The following is a 17,162-nucleotide window of genomic DNA, read 5'->3' as shown; positions in this document are numbered from 1 at the left end:
TTGGTTGCTTTTAACTTTTCTCTTAGTGTTCTTTAGATTTATTGAAAGCACATATGAATTTACAGGCTTGCTGCACTGTATGTTAAGGGTCAGGTTATTCATACAGCCTGTTTTAGGCAACAGTATGTCTGAGAGTTTCCCTTGGTCATCCAAAAGAAGCTTCTTAAACATGACTTGTAGATATTTGTCTCTGGCAATGAAAATATGGAACATGGTTTGCTTTCTGTTCAAATATTTTTTTTTCATGAATAACTAGTATATGAGTATGGGGAACTTGTCAGTCTTAAGAAAATAGTGTATTGAAAAAGATTTCCATTTTGCCTTACTCTACAAGAAATGTGCCTATTTCTACTTTTACTTTGCCTCTTAACATAGAATGTAGCAATGCTCCAGTTGATGCATTGAAAGGGGATTCTTCATGAGGGTGGCTGTAATGCCAGTCATTTGGTGAATGGTTTGTTCATTCAGTCTTAGAGTGAAACAAATGTCGTCTTTGAAAGATGACATAAAATATGCCATGTGGGCTTCCAAAGGCAACGTCCTCAGAAAAGCTGGTGTGCTTTCTGACACTGAACTTGAGGCTTTGATTCTCTTGAAGAGGCTGGAAGCCCCCTAATGACATTTCACAAACACTTCTGTTGTGACTGCTAGATGATGATATTTGAATACCCATGGGACTGGCTCTGACTCCTCACTAGGTCCTTTCTGTGTCCTGTGCTTTGTTTCCTGTATGTGTAGTGAAGACCAGCAATATTAGGTTGTGTTAGCTGGGATTGTTGCATGCTGTGTTTTTTCCCAAAATGTTGACCCTGACTTCATGAAATGAAAATCTTTACATTGGGTCATGACTGAATTTTTATAAAAAGGAGGAAAAGTATGAGGCTATTTGCCTCTGTTGGAGGAGGTTAATATATTACAGATTTTTAATGCCCAAAATGTTTCCTTGGGGTTCCATCTATTATAATTATTTTCTCAAATTTTATGTTGAAGGCTTCTAGTAATTTTAATTGTGTCAGAAAACCAATATTTTTTTTCTTAAATATATTTGATCCCTACGATTAAAACCACTTTGTATAGGTAATATATATGTCCTGGGTTTTTCTGGAAAAATATTAATACTTCTTCTGTGAGTAAATTTCAGAAAATAACTGGTGTGTTGGAACTTTAACATCAGATTACATAAGTCTTAAGAATAATCATGCTGCTTCTCAGTTTCTCTGTCTGATATAGAGCTGGACCTGCAGCTGTTTTCCCCATGTTAAAAGTTGTTATTGAACACAATACTAAAAATTCAGTCTGTCTCATACATTCATTCATGCTGTAAATTTAACAGGAAGTACAGAAATAGGGCTGCTTATCAGCTTGTTTGCATTTTTAAAAATGTGCATATGGTAAAGGGAGATTTGTACTTTTTCAGAGTTTTAATTTTCAGCAGTTAGAGTCAGCTCTACTAATGGTGGAAGATGGTGTCTCATTTCAGAAGTGACTTTTGCATTGAAGTTGGTAGGATATGCCATAAGAATAAGCATTTTTTAGTAAGTCTTTACTTTTATCCTGGTTAATAGTTACTGAGAGCAAATTATGGTGATTTAAAGGTCAGTTAAGAGGCCCTAAAGGATGTTATTGTCTAAATACAGGAAATTTTCCATGTTCCAATGACCCAAGGCAGCACAAGTTGTTGAAGTAAATAAGGATAGTGATCTCACTTGTTTGAGTATTTCACAGTTTAAGTAGCATTTAAAAGTGTTTTTTTTTTTAGAGAAGCATCACCAGCATTGCAACACGATGTGTTTGTTTATGGCTTTCTACGCAGTTAACATTTGCATAAAATAATACAAACGTGATAACTATTGAAACAGAACAGTAGGTTATTTTTTGTCTTAAAAATGAATGGGTCTGGCTCTGATAAACTGTTCTCTCATTCACAGTCTTCAAATACTTCTATTTGTGCCCATTAGAGTGTAAGTAATTAAGTTATTTATTGAGCAACTGTCAGAGGAATTTAAGTAGCTTCTGGAGCAAAAGAGCTCCAGTGCTTAAACCATAGTATTTTGCAGAGTCTGCCTTTTCCTTTGCAAACAAACACATCCCATTGAATTGCTGCTGTGTGGTTAAGCTGATTGTTTAGATTAGTGATACTTTAGGAATATAGTAAAATTGATAAATTCATGTTTTAAGGAGTGACTATAAAAATATTATTTGATTTAGTCTTTCTGTATGAAAAGGATGCATCATTAGTTTGGATATTCAGACCACAAAATGCTGTGCAAGTAGAGGAGGTGAGGCACTAAATGAAAAAGTGTTAGATATCTAGATATACAGTAAAGAGTATTTTATATGAGTAATGCAAAATGTCTGCAATGACTAAGTCCATGAAGTTTTTACTATGAAGTATTTTTAGTATAGTTTGAGGTGAACATTAAGGTTTCCAAAATTAACTAGAGATTTTTTGATTATTAGTGAAGTGTCAAGCTATAATTATTCTTGGTACCATGTAAAATTGGTTTTAAAGTTTTCCAGTGCAAGGCTTGTAATGCTGTTACTCTGATTATTTTTACAATATAATTTTTTTGGGGGTTGAATGAGAGCAGTCGAGGTTGGGTTGCTTCATTGGGTTGCTTTTTATTGCACCAAAGCCTTGACTTCTTTTCCCACTTCTAGAGCCTATCTGGTGGGCATTTTACAGAGTAAAAGCAAAATGTTTCAAGAAAAAAAGATGTTTTTTGCAAAGATCTGTGTACACTCAAACTCATAATGTAGAGATTACATGCTTTGGTAGCAAGAATCTCAAGGGGTTGAAAAAGTCCAGACCTTTTGGAGAAAAGTAGTAAGACAGGACTGATGCAGGTTTTGTCTCTGTTCTTTTGTCATTTGCCTTCAGTCTGTACTGCTATGGGCAGCTTGTAATTTTTTTTTCACTGTCACCCACTCTCTTGTGCTACAATTTAGAAAATGTCTGCTGTATGCAAGCTCTGGAGCTGGTTTCAGATGCAGAAGGGCAGATGGAGCAATGTCTGTGTGATCTGGCCCCGGCTGCAGGTGTATCAGGACTGTTATAGCAAGTTACATAAATCACTATGTTGCAAATTGTGGAATAGCAGCCCCTGGTTCCCTGCTTCCCTAATCCCACATGAGGTGGAAGAGGGAATGTGTTGAGACCTGAAGTTGGTTTTCTGAGTAAACCCAAGATGTGGGCAGAAGGAATTTTATGTGGAAGTTCCTGGAACCCATGGGGTTGTTTGAACCAGCTCTTCTGAGTGAGTGCCACCTGGATCAGTCTCCTTGAAGCACACAGTGTCCATTGACATTTGTCAAAGAAACAAGGCAGAGCCATGGACTCTAGCTGAAGATCTTGGGCAGGCTTGAGTGTAGTGTGGATACTGTATTCACTTCTGGCAGCATTGAGAGCACTGCAACTCACTGGGGCTTGCATCAGGAAAATTATAATCTTAAGTAGCTATCTACCCCAGTTGTATTTTTAATTATTTTATCATTAGAATTTATTTTTAAATAATGTTTTAACATTTGTACTAAAAGATTTTCCCAGCATCTGAATCTTTGAGTCACTAGAGTTATGTACTTTGTATTTCTCCTAACCTTATCCTTTCTTTTCTGAAACTTAATTCCCCTGAGGTCATATTTTCAAATGCCATGCTTACAGCTGCTGTCTTTCAGGTTAACTTTATCACTTGCCAGCTTTAAAGGCTAATTCACATTGGATACTCTATGGTTCTGTAAGTGGTCCAAAATGTACTTCTCTCTTCTCTGTGGATGTTATTTTTAACTGTAGTGTCTATTGGAGCATGACACTCACTACTAGGGATTGATGAGCAGCTTTGATGGACTTGGGCATGGGAAAGGAGGCTACAGAGGCTGCCAACACTGGATAAAGACTGTCACGAAACAGTGTTTTTCAGAAGAGATTCTTAAAATAAAACTAAATGTTGGTTTGCTCGTGTAGCTGAAGATAGACTGTTCAGACCCCTTGACATAAGCATTTCCCATTTACAGGGATTATGAAGACTGTGTTTTTCTGTATTTTAATAATTTCCCTACATTCTTATGCCAAATTGGGCATTTGAGTCTCTATAAAAATATAGGAGGCTTTCATTATTCTTTTATGTATAACAAAATAGAGTTGGCAGATGTTAGCATCTGCCAACTGTCTTTTGGAGTATTTGATGTCCTCTACAAAATAGATTTTGTAATCAGTAGTCATTTACAAAACCAAATGCTAAGCATGAAATAACACATAATATTTATAAACTTTTATGTCTTTTCAGGATTAGTATCTTACTCTCATTGTCATTCATATGTTGCTTGAATTTACTTTTTTATGAACTACATCTTACTCATGTATAGCTCCACACTTTCAGAGGTTTTAGCGGTACCTGCTGTTTGCTTAATGCTCCCTTCCTATTTGATTTTTGTTTTTGTCTTCGTTTTTCTTCTTACAAATTTTTCTGTTTAAATATCATTTGAGTATGCCATGTCTAGAATATGTAAAGCCCAGGTTTCTTTAACACAGATGAATTCAGGCTGACAGTCAGTAGCAGCTGCTATTTCAGCATCAACTATTTTATATATGGAAAAACATACCTGTGTACTGCAAAGTAATGAAATTCATCCCTGTACAAAGGAAAAGGTAAAGAAAATAAAGAAAGCTGTCAACAGCTGCGTTTCTTAAATCAGCCCTTCTCTTATATTTATTAGGCCTCAGTGGTCTTGCTATGCAAAGGAACCTCCTATGGTAAGGTGTAATGAAAACATTGAGGATATTTTATATGAAGAAATGAGACCACATTAAGCAGTCAAAATTGGAATTGTGGTGAAAAAAGAGCAGAATGTTCTTTGGGGAGGATATAAGTACTCTTAGTTCCTAGTACAAAGTTTGTATTGTATTGCTTTTTATGATTTTAAAAATACAAGGGAATTTCAATGGGGACCAGGGAAGTAGAAGTATTTTACCTATTCCATGCCAAGTGCAGAAGCTTGGAAGAGTCTAGGCTGAGAAATAAACTTTGTCTTGCCCCTGAGATTTTTTTTCTGTTCTTTTTTTTTTTCTTTTTTTTTTAATTATTATTATTAGGCTTGTTGGTTTAGGCTGCCTGGGGAAGTGAAGTCACCTCTACTGTAACTCTATGTACAGTTCATAATTCAAATAACAGTCTTGAATATGTAGGGTTGTGAGAAAAGTCTGAACTTCTTTTCATTCAACATGTTTGGCATTTTCTGAGACATGTTAAGATTGCCTCCTGTTGTTATAAGAAGAGGAAAGAAAGGATTATTCTGTTACAATGACACATTTTCCTAAAATGTTCTTTAATAGAAAATAGACAAATACATTGCTGGTAGATCATTGCTTCCTCGAAACATAATAAACAAATACTCCATTTAATTCTGTTGACTTTGTTCTCATAGATGAGAATTTTAATAAAACAGACCCAAATCATGTGCTGTAGAATGACCTCCACATAACTGGTAAAATTTGCTACAGTGGAGTGAGCTCAGTGACCCAAGATAGATCCACCCTTTGTTGAGTGGATCTGATGTCCTCATGTGGGCTTCCCCCCCTTACTCTTCAGTCTTACTGCTGGTGTGATGAGAAGAAAGGAGGCATAGTTACTTCTTTGTCTAATTATTCCTCTGCTGTAGTTTCATACATTTTCTGGCTAGCTGCAGTGGGTGTCACTAGCAGTGCTTGCTTTGGCTGGGCTGGTATAAGCCAGTGCTGAGCTGGGGGCTCACTGGAGCAAACTGGTTCCAGATGAGCACTTCTGCATATGTGCTTGGCAAGTTCTATCATATGTGCTTAGGCAAGAGAATCTGCACTGCACCATATTCAAAATGAGCTCATTAATTAGAACACTGGTCTGAGGCTGTAAGCTTCAGAACAGTTTTAACTCGCAGTTTTGGTGATTGGCCTTCTTGCCTTGCAAGAAAAGATAGTATGTATAACTGAGATACCAATTAAAATAGAAAGGACCACACTGTGTTGTAAAACCTACATACAGTTGCTTTTCCAGTGAGCTTGCCAACCTGGACTGCTCTGAAAATGTGTGCCAGAGAACTTAATCCTGCTTCCCCATAGTTGCTTTTCTTCTTAGAAATGTGAATATGTGTACACTGAAAAACAAGCAGCATATTCTTTCCCATATTTTTTTCTGCTGTGTCTTGCTTCTTTCTCCATGTGATTGTATGTATTACCTGTCCATGTGATTATATGTGTTACTTGTCCATCTGCTTTAGCAGCCCCATCCTGAAGTGCTTTGTCAGACAAGTGCAAGTGCACATCCTGCAGGCCATCTCTTTCTCATCCAGTAGAGCAGGGTGTGCATCACTGGCATGACAGTGCTTATTTTTATCGTTAACATGATGCTGAAATGGATAATTCAGTCATATTTCCAGACTGAAATACATGTAGATATGAATCCTGTTTAAATCATCTAGCTTGCCCCATGCTTTATTCTTCTTGTAGCTGTGCTGTGACAACCCCAAAATAACTATAATGTCTGCTAGGTAGCCAAATTGCTGGCTACCTTTGCAGCCCTATCCCACTTAAAATAAACGTATGCAGTTGGTAATTTCCCTAACTATAGCACAACCTCATGGAACAGAAAAAAAACACATGTAATGCTACCTTTTGATGGCTGTCTGCAGGTAGAATTGCCAGTGAATTCAGTCCCAGTAATACCAGCTGAGTGTTCTTGTGGCTGACACCTGTGAGTCAGGGTTCCTCTTACCAACCTCGTGTATCTACCTGCAGACAGTACTTTACAGAAGAAAAGTGTTTCAGTTAAAGAAATGAAGGATAACTAAAGAGATCCAGATAAAAGAAGAAAAAAAATCATCTCTCTTATTCTGTTCCCTTAAATTTAAGAGCATCTTCTTGGTCAGGCCAGTGTATCCAGAAATGTCTTAGACTAAACTACAGAAAAAATGGAGGGAAAGGGAGAAAGAGGGGAGTGGAATGCTTTTGACATCTCTCTTTACACTTCAGCTTATATTTTCCTTTGTGGCTTGAATCTGATCCTGCTTGAACAGATTTTTGAAATACGTTCTCAATACTTATTCAAAGGTCCTTACAAATGTTCTAACAAAATTCCTTCTGGAGCAGCCACCCTGCCTTTATTTTCCTCTGCTGGGGAATTTATTCCAGGGTGACCTCTCTCCCTAGCTTGCAAGGAAGAGGGCATTTAGGCACACTGGGCTGGGCCCTGACTCTTTACAAAATCAATACAAAATCTTGCTTCATTTAACACAAATCTATTGGGTTGGTGTAAATTGGAGAATGGAGACAAGGAGAGGCGTGATCCCACAAGATTGCTTTCTTCCAGCACTCTGTGCTTGCTTTCACACACTGTCACAGCTGTCTCTTGAGGCTAGCAATTTTGATAAGATGCACTTTATGATTTAACAGTTCACAGGCTGTTTTATAAAATGATGCATGGTACAATACATCAGAAAGGAAGCATCATGTATTTTTCTTTGCTGTTTTGTGGATTTCATTGTTAAGGGACATCTTTTTTCAGGTAGATGGCTCACAAATAGATATGCTTGTGTGCAGTAAATACCAGAACTTCTCAAAAGTGTGATAAAATTAACCCTCCTGTCCCTGAAGACCTGTTGCCTCCACTAGGATGGAGAAATTAATTTGCTGACAGATGCAACAATTTAGAATAAGAAACATTATTAAGAAACAACCGAGATACTTTAATATCCAGCCTGTGTGTTAGTTCTGAGCATGGGAAATGGACAAAGAGGGAGAATGAATTAGAAATGCCAAGATGAGAGAATTTCTTCTTCTAGGGAAAAATGCGTAAAATGAAATACTTTGGTTAATCACAACATAGCTCACATTGCTTTTTGTCCCAAATAATAAAGAATTACAGTTGCATATTTTTGACAAAGAAGGAATAAAGACCCTTAAATATGAAATGCAAAATTCAATATAAAAATACAAATTGCATGATAATTTATATACAAACGTATAATGTAATATGTTTGAAATTTTTAAACATATGAGATTAAATATAATGTTTGGACTAATTTTTCTGTCTTGGTTAGTATGCATTTTACACTGCAGGAGATTTTTTGCTTGACTTGGTATATGTGCAGTCCTAGCTGATGAGCATTTTCTTGATTTATTAGTTTATTTAGACCTATAGGACCCACTTGTATGAATATGAGGTCATATTCTGGTAGACTTAGATTTCAATTATTTTTTCAATAATTTTCTCTAAGTTTAGCTTTAAAATTTTTTAAATGGGCAACAGGACATTCTTTAGAATAATTCTAGAAGATGATGCCTTATACTTAGTAATGCAAAGTGTAATTACAAAAATGCATCTTTGGCATGGGCTTCTTCATTGACGTTTCCTTTGTAGATTTTGAGATATTGCATTTAAGTGCATTCATGGTTTTTGAGAGATGGTATTTTTCTACCATCTCACATGAAAAAAGTAGATAAGAAATTGAATTAAATGAACTCTGAGTGGACTCAAAATGGCAATCTAAAGAAATAGGGAGGCTGTTTTTCAAACACATAACTGAATGCTCATGATTTATTTTATGTAATGATAATATCTAGCTTATTTCAGGTTTTGTTTGCAGCTTAAAGCTTTGGCCTTGTTTGTGAATATTAGGACTTCTGGGGCAGTACTCATCACTGTCATAGGAGGAACTCATTTTGTGATCAGGGACAACAAAAACGCAGATGATTAGTTTACTTATTCATACAAAATTAAGCTCTACTATTGAACTGAATTTATGTATCTTAGAAACACATTTGCATTAGTTTAATGTATTATTTTATTCAATTACACTTAATTTATTTCTATTATATTGATTTATAATTATTTAGTTACCTGTTTATATGAAAAGTATTTTTTTATTTGCAGAGGTCTTTTTATTTCTATCCATGACCGGGGTCACATTGCTACAATGCTTAAATCCTGGCCAGAAAGTGTCATCAAGGTAAGTAAGGTTTTAGGTGCATAACAAAGCTGATGCTGTTTTGTACCCAAGATGAATTGGTTAAGATATTTTTAATGAGCTTTTTATCAGTTTAGATTTTGGTGATTTCTTAATTCATTTTTTCAATAGAAAGAATGCTGTTAGAGCCAAAGTTTGAGTCATTTAAACACTTTAGCTCTCAGTGTCCTTTACTGATAATTGGTCAATTACGTTGAATATTATGTAAAAATCCACCCTGAATGCTTTTTCTGCATTTCAGGAAATCAAAGAATGGTTGAGGTAGGAAGGTCCTCATCTAGGCCGTCCTCCTGCTCAAACAAGGTCAGCCAGGACAGGTTACTCAGGGCTGTGTCCAGCCTTTGAGTTTTGAGTATCTCCAAGGGTAGAGACCCCACATGATTCTTGGCAACCACACTCTAGAGTTTAAGTAATAGTTCTCCACTTACAATCTTCATGATCACTCTTAAAAAAAAATCTTTAATTTCCAACTAAAATGGCTCGCTACCGAGTAGCAATGTCTTGCTACCATGACAAGAAAATTATTGTGTTGCCAGCTGTTTGCCATACTGAGCACTTCTCTCCTTTATTATGAAAAGTCTTATTAGCATAGACAGTTTTTGGGGATTACTAAATTATTATATTTTATATTTCTGTCAATAAGATTATTTCTGTCAATAAGAACACATTATATTTCTGTCAATAAGAACACATGCTTCCTGATATGTATAAGCATGATGGAGTGTGTTATTTACTCAAGGGAGGAAGACATAGATCTTTGAAGGTTAAGAACTAGGTGCTTGTAGACAGCCATGACAAAGGCCAGTAGGAGTGACTGGCTCTGGTTCTGCTGAAAACAGACATGACAAAACCCAGGAGTTTGTGGTGGTTCTTTTTTTTGTGGATAACTTCCTTTCCCTTCCTATTCTGTTTTCATACTGTTGACAGAAAAATGTGAGAGGGAACAATGCCAGTTCTCTTGTAATGTAATACTAAATACTAAATCTCTTGTGTATTCTTAAAAGTTTTATGTGAAAGTCCCATTTAGAGTGAAGCAAAGGTCTAAAATAGTGTAAAAAAACCACAGTAAAACATAATAAAACAATTTTTTGCTTTTCTTGTACTGTTGATTTGTTTGTACCTGTTACAGTTTATACATGTAAAAAAAAAATTATGGTAAGAAAATAATGGAATACTTGGTACATACAAGCAAGGAAGTGATTTTTACTGTACCTTCATTTCTTCCTCCAGGCTATTGTGGTGACTGATGGTGAGCGTATTCTTGGGCTTGGAGATCTTGGCTGTTATGGAATGGGCATTCCTGTTGGTAAACTGGCACTTTATACAGCATGTGGAGGAGTAAAACCTTATCAGTGTCTACCAGTGATGTTGGATGTGGGAACAGATAATGAGGTAACTCCTTTTCTGAGGTGTAGTGAGGGGTTTTTGTTATAATACTGGCTTGATTCTGTGCAAACTAAAAAGTTGTAAGGAAAATGTCTCATCCTAATATACAGTGTAGATATACTCATCCTAATGTGCAGTGTGGACTGTTCTGTAATGTTTAAGTAATTAAGGACACTGTTGTCTCTAAAAATGTGCTTCATACACTGTACATGTTAAAATAGGGTGTAGGAAATTTGGTCTCAAGAAGAGGAGGATGATAGAGTTAAAAATATAATTCAAAGCAGCATTCTTTCTCCACTTCTGTCACAGAATTTCTCTACAGTGATTTTCGATGTGAACTTTGAATTCAGATTCAGAATAACTATTTCATTTTGGTGAAATGCTTGAGGCTGTAGTCTGATCTGTGCTGGCAAGGGGTGTCTATTTAATTCAGTTGTATGTTCCCTTTAGTTATAAAAAGCACTGTAAATTTTCCCCAAGTGAGGTTCTAGTGCTTCAGGTAGGTGGACCTTACCCTCTTTAACTTAGCTTCCCATTTGTGTGAAATTCAGAGGTTTAAACTTGTTGAGAATTGACTCTCTTCTTTACAGTACTCTTGGGATTACTGGTTAATTACTTGGCCTTGATCTTCCCCTTTTTTTTTGTCTGAAATAATATTGCAATACTTGAAGACTCTGAATGATGTCAAACTAAAAAGAAAACCACCTACAATGTATTTACACTTTTGTAGACATAAAGATATTGTGTTATAAGTGTTAAACTTCATGCATGATAAATGTATCAGAGATTTATGTGTATTATAGCTAAACAAAGCATTCCTGCACCAGTAAATTTAGCTGGGGCTTTGGGATTGTTGGGTTGGGTGTGTGCATCTTCAGCTTTATACACACGCCCTCAGCCCTGCCCCAGTGGGGTCATTTAGACACTGCATGATGAAAGCATTACTGAACAAGAAATGTCTGCTCCCCTCTCTCTCTGTCCCACCAGAGCCCCCTTCTAAAAGCTGACAGGCTTTCTTGTGAGATGTATCTGAGCACTGTAGCAAGTAGCCATATCAATTCACATATAAGTCTCATTAGCTATAAAACATTTTTATTTTTGGTTTGAGCAGTTATTTTGGTTTTGAGCAGTTGGGCCAGTTTTGTAATCCATTAATGAATGTTTCTTGGCAGTTAATTGCATTAGCTACTTCTGTTACTTCAATAGGTTTTTCATTTTGCTTTTATGTTGGTGTTTCATAGTAATTTTAAATTTTTTGTAGCTTATTTGCTTGAAAGATATCAAACATCTATATATACACACAGCAACAGCAAAACGGGCTTATTCATGTTAGTAGCCCAACTTTTATGTCACTGTTCTTGTGATTAGGCATTGAGTTCAATGTCTGTGAAGGAGTGGCACACAAAGTATTACAATGTGCATAAAATTTGTGTGACCTTAAGTTTGTTGATGCTCTGAAATACCTTCTGATCAGGAGGACGCCTTTTGTTTGTTTTTTTTTTTTTTTTTTTTCATTTTGGGATATGGCTTCTTATTAGGACCATAGGGAATGAGACCTCTGAATAATTTGGCTCTTGGGTTGGGAACAGGTGTGACTTTGTTGCTGTACCCCTAAACTGATTACATGACATGGGCCTGATAGTTATTCATTAATGGGAGCTTGGATATAGTTCTCAGGCTTCTTTATCAAAGTCAGGGATCCTATGGCACTATCTCCCTTAGTTTCTTCCCTCAACACCCTTTCTCTCACCCAGTGGCACACCCCTGTTCCCTCCTTAACACTTATGTTCGTGTAGCCAGTTGATGAGTCACTATAGAGCACTGAAATGGCCAAAAAGCATCCACATTTTGCTGGCTAAGCTGATTATATTATGGCATAGAATTGCATTGCAATTCCTTATCTTTAAAGCTAAACCTCTTGAACAAATAAGTGTATTTTTAGGCTGTATTTTCTTAGTCTAGTCAGGATTTTCCATAGTAAGACACAATCGAAATCACTCTTGCAACTTTTGCATATATAAATAATAATTATGCTGAACATGTTTTTTTAAATGTGCAGATGTTTTCCATTTAGATTAGCTCCTTCTCCCATTCTGTGGGGGCCTCCCTTCTTCAAAGGAAGTTTTAAAAATGTGCTTTTGGCAGCTATAATGTGGAGGTGCACAACCTGCAAATTCTCCAGAAAGATTAATTCTTACTCAAAAGCAGATTTCAAAAACCCCAACTTCACAAGCTCTCATCCTATATTGTTTTGTTGTGTACAGAACTCAAACCACAAACTTTGAGGAGCATCTCACTCAATTTGAGATGGTTATTAAAGTCCTTGTTACTGTTAGTTTTAGCAGAGGTATTTTTAGTTAGGATATTATCCTGTTACTCATAAAAATCAAGGAGAGAAAAGAGAAGCAAGTAGAGCATTTTTATACAATTGCCTATATAATAAGCAAGAGAAATAGAAACTGCTTATTTATGGTTAAAAACTTGACCTAGTAGAAAGTCCCGTGTGACCAAGCCAGTAAATGGTTCCATGTAGTCAGTGTGGGACTGAGTGTCCAAAAGAAGCAGTGTTGACTGCTGCCAAAAATAACAGGCCTGTTTTGTAAGGTATTGACAGAGCGAGTAATTACTGAGGAACATTTTTATTCAAAGCATTTAAAATATTATTTGGAGTACTGCTAGTTATTTACTACAAACCATGGCAATCTCACTCGAAGTTATGCCTTACCAGTAGCCGTGTATGTTTCAGGTGTGAGGATGGTGCTTCTTCGGTGGGATTTCAATGCAATGAAAACATACTGAGGCATTAGTCTGAGTGCTGATATGAAAGTGTTGGAAATCCTGAGGTGGTGTGACCTCTGGATCTTGAGTGTTCATCTAATTTTGCAGAGATATATGTTAAATCACCTTGCAATGTTTAAAGAAATAGACTGTGGAAGAAAAATTAATAACTGTCAAGATATACCCAGCTGCAATTTAGTGGAGACCTACCTGAAACACATGTTCAGCACTGGAAGAGGGATGGTTTAAGGAGGATGGAAAGAATCAAGCTGGATCAAAGGGGAACAGTTAAACATCAAAATTAGAGTGGTGATTGTTTTCTGCTTAAAAGATGTGAATAAACTCTCATGAAATAAACAATGTTGAGACAAGCCTTGTTGGCTAAAAATCAGTCTGGCTTACAGGGATGTGAATACTGGCACTTTAATAAAATCAACCAAACAGCAAAGCCTAGTAATAGAAACCAAGGTCAGAAACTATCCTTATAGGCAGTAAAAAAGCAAAAGACACTAAAGAAAAGTAACTTAATGAAAATAATTATGAATAGTAAGAATGAGGTTTTCTGTTTTTCCTGATGCTTTTCCTTAGTGATGGTACTTATGGAAGTATTAGATTGTCCCTATAAATATGATAGCTACTTCTTAAATGTAAATTTTATCTATCTTAGCAAAAAGTCCTATTTCCCATTTTATTAACAGCAAATGAATATGTTGAAAAAGCTTGAAAAGTTTGTCAAATTCCTTAAATCACAATGTCCAAATAATGCTTTGTCAGTTATTAAAAAAAATAAATGTGATAAATTTTTTCCCTGCACCATGCTGAGCTGGGTGTGGAGGAAGTACTAGTTTTTTCTTTAGATGTATCTGGGATGAATTGAAAAAAATCAAAAAGATTAGATTAAAGGTAAGGCTCTTACTGAAAATGAAATGATCCTGGTCCAATGAGAGTTTACAGAATTTTGGTTGACTTATTTTTTTACCCTTGAAAGACATTTGAATTCTTACTTTTAAGAAATAAGACTAATGAAAAAGCAATTTAAAATATGTATTTCTGTGAAAAATAATAAAACACTTGTGGGTTTAAGGTATCTTGGGATTTTTTTCTGCTCTGAAAAGTTCAATATCTTTATCAGTGACTTGGAGGCAATATTTTATTGTTCAAGGGTCACAAAAGAGACATGGTCTTGTTAAAGTACTATTTCCAGACAGAGGAGTAATGAAATCTAGCAAGACTGATGCCTTGTGTTACATAGAAGTCAAACCAATGGTGAATGGGTTTATTTTGACCATAAAAATTTTAATCTAATACTGGATGCTTAGCAGAGGAATGAGAACTGTGTTTATTTGATACCTTAGAAAATGGGCTTTGACAAGTTCATGGCTGCCAGACCAATTCTAAACTAATCACATGTGTAAATTCAATACTGGCAACGGCCAGTTGTGGGAGATTTGGAAAGATTGTGTGTTAGTTTTAAATTTAAACTATTTACCATAAATTTTAGGTAGAAAGCATCCAGCTCTTTCAAACAGTACCTTTACACAATGTGGAAGAGCCAGGACAGCTCATATTGAAAGGACCTTTTACACAGGCATTTTCTAGCAGAAGACATTGTGGTGCTCTGAGCAGCAGCACAGTGCCATGTGGATTGCTCAGGGATCTGAGGTCATTCCAGCTGCAGCTGCAATGGCTGCAAAGAAGCTGGACACACAAATATTCTCTTGCCCTGTGTAGACACAGCTAAAAAGCTGATGGGTCACATATATGTACCCTTAATGTGCAGATGAATAGTGATGGCCAGTTTGCCTTTAAAAAAATGTGTATCTGAACTGTTGGTCTCTTCTCCAAAGTAATAATGATGAGAAAAAATGGCCTCAAGCTGCACCAGGTGGGTTTTAGATGGGATATTAGGAAGAATTTCTTCACAGGAAGGGTTGTTAAACATTGGAACAGACTGCTCAGGGAAATGGTAGAGTCCCCATCCCTGGAGGTATTTAAAAGCTATGTAGCTGTGGTGCTTAGAGACATGGTTTAGTGCTGGACTTGGCAGTGCTGGGTTAACAGTTGGACTCGCTGATCTTAAAGGTATTTTCCAACCTAAGTAATTCTATAATTCTATGATTTAAGCACTGAAAAGTGCACAAGAGGGAGAAATATGCAGGGCAGCTGCTAAGGCAGCTACTCCTTCCTCTGTGACAGTTCAGGGACTTGTGGGTTGCTATTTCAAGATGTCTCCTACATGCTTGCTTTGGAATATTTTTTTTTCTCTTAACTTACTAAAATATTGAAGTACAGGAATGTGATGGTTCTCACAGTTGCCCTAAATAGGTCAATGAGCATGCCCAGGCTGGCAGTTCCAATTCCTCTGGAGGAATCACAGGCATCTGTGCTGGAATATGCAGTCCAGAAAAGCTGAGGTGCAAATTCAGGCTCAGCTTTTCAGCTTATCCTAGCTAGCTTTCTGTATTTCCCCATATTATTTCCAGTTGTTCTAAGAATTATTAGTAGCCTTCCAAGTTTCATATTCTTGAGGAGTACCTACATATAAATGTGCAAATGAAATCTGATGAGAAAAAAGAAACAAATCTGTTTTTATTATTCATATTTCAACCAAAATAGAAACCTGGACAGTAGAAAACTGATTAAAGAGGAAACCTGCAATTTCATACCTTATCAAATCAAAAATAGAGATGTCAAGTAAATAAATTGTGCAGAGCTGCAGGGATTTCTAAATAAAAGACGATAACAATCTGCATTCATATTTAGAGTAGTGCCACTTCTACACTTCTTTTTAAATGTAGTAAATATGTAATGGGAATGAGTATGCTCTCTTTATGAGATTAATGATTTTAAATTTAAATTTTTAAATTTTTAAATTTATTATTATTTTAAAAAGGTCCTGTTGCCTTCCCCTTGAATGATGATTGTTAGAACTGGAGACATTTCAGTGATGGTTTTACTGTAACATAGCAATAACATTTCCTGAATTCTATGAATAGAGGTTGGTCCTCTCTATATAAAAAGAGTCTATTTTTGTATCTGGTGCAATATGAGAATCTCATTTCTAAGTTATATTCTCCAGTGTGCTCCCTAGTAGTTTTGCATATTTCTGCAATACAAATGACACTATGTGTGATCAAAACAGGTTTCCAGATGTGCAGCTTTTCATTTAGGTATGTTGAAATGTTACTGACCAAATTAACCTGGGTGATGGAGAGAGGCTTTTTTTACATGCTCCCAAAATAATCAGGCCAAGGAAAGTGCTCAGAGGTAATGCTGTGGCTCAGTTGTGCTGAGTTCCAAGCATTAATTAATTAATAATAGTTAATTAACTAACTATTTATGAAGTAAATATTCTGTGTATTTTTTTATTTTTTGGTTGCTGCCTGTCTGTGCCAGTCTGGTAGGACATAATTGCACTTCCCTTTAACAGTTAAGTTTTTTTTTACAAATGGATTTTTTCCCAGTAGATCTTGCTGCTGTACTGCCTTCTCTGGTAGTATACAGTCAGCACTTGAGGAAGGGAGAAAATAGATGACCATTCCTTTCTCTTCCCCTTTCTGAACTTTGAGTTGGCAAGAAAACAATGTGATCGGATGCTAATTTCTCTAGAGTCAGTGTCATGAGTAATTTTTTCCATTCTCCAGTGTTAAGAAATATTGAAAAGTAATATGATATCTCAATTTGAAGTCCTGTCTCGCCCATTGTGAAAGAGAAAAACTGCTTTATTTTGTCAGAATTGGTAGTCTCCTTTTAAATCTATTCAGTTATTTGACATGGACTGAATTTGTGTTAGAAGAGGGAATGGACACTGATTTTTATAGATGTGTGCTCTAAAATTGAGGGGGTTTAGTGTTATCTTTCCAGTATGTTTCAAAAGATCCACGTCTTAAATAAATGTGGCATCATCAATCTCTCCTATACATGCTTTATTTAAGTAACATGAACACCTGGAACTGTGCCAGCATCCATATTACACTTGCAGATTTAAAAAATGCTCTGGAGAA

The 17,162-nt window shown here is 36.1% G+C and overlaps 1 protein-coding gene across 2 annotated transcripts in view; it reads left to right on the top strand.

Moving 5' to 3' along the window:
* ME1 (malic enzyme 1) overlaps positions 1–17,162 on the top strand; it is a 154,318-nt gene that overhangs the window by 55,919 nt on the left and 81,237 nt on the right. For both annotated transcript variants that reach the window (XM_054630403.2, XM_077174877.1), the window contains exons 4-5: positions 8,901–8,976; positions 10,225–10,386. In XM_054630403.2, coding sequence (XP_054486378.1) covers positions 8,901–8,976; positions 10,225–10,386 — 238 coding nt within the window. The remainder of the gene's footprint in view (positions 1–8,900; positions 8,977–10,224; positions 10,387–17,162) is intronic.

This window comes from Agelaius phoeniceus, chromosome 3 (assembly GCF_051311805.1).
Source record: "Agelaius phoeniceus isolate bAgePho1 chromosome 3, bAgePho1.hap1, whole genome shotgun sequence".
NCBI classification, from domain to species: Eukaryota; Metazoa; Chordata; class Aves; order Passeriformes; family Icteridae; genus Agelaius; species Agelaius phoeniceus.
Note: the sequence above shows the minus strand (reverse complement) of the source record. Positions and strands in the feature narration are given on the sequence as shown.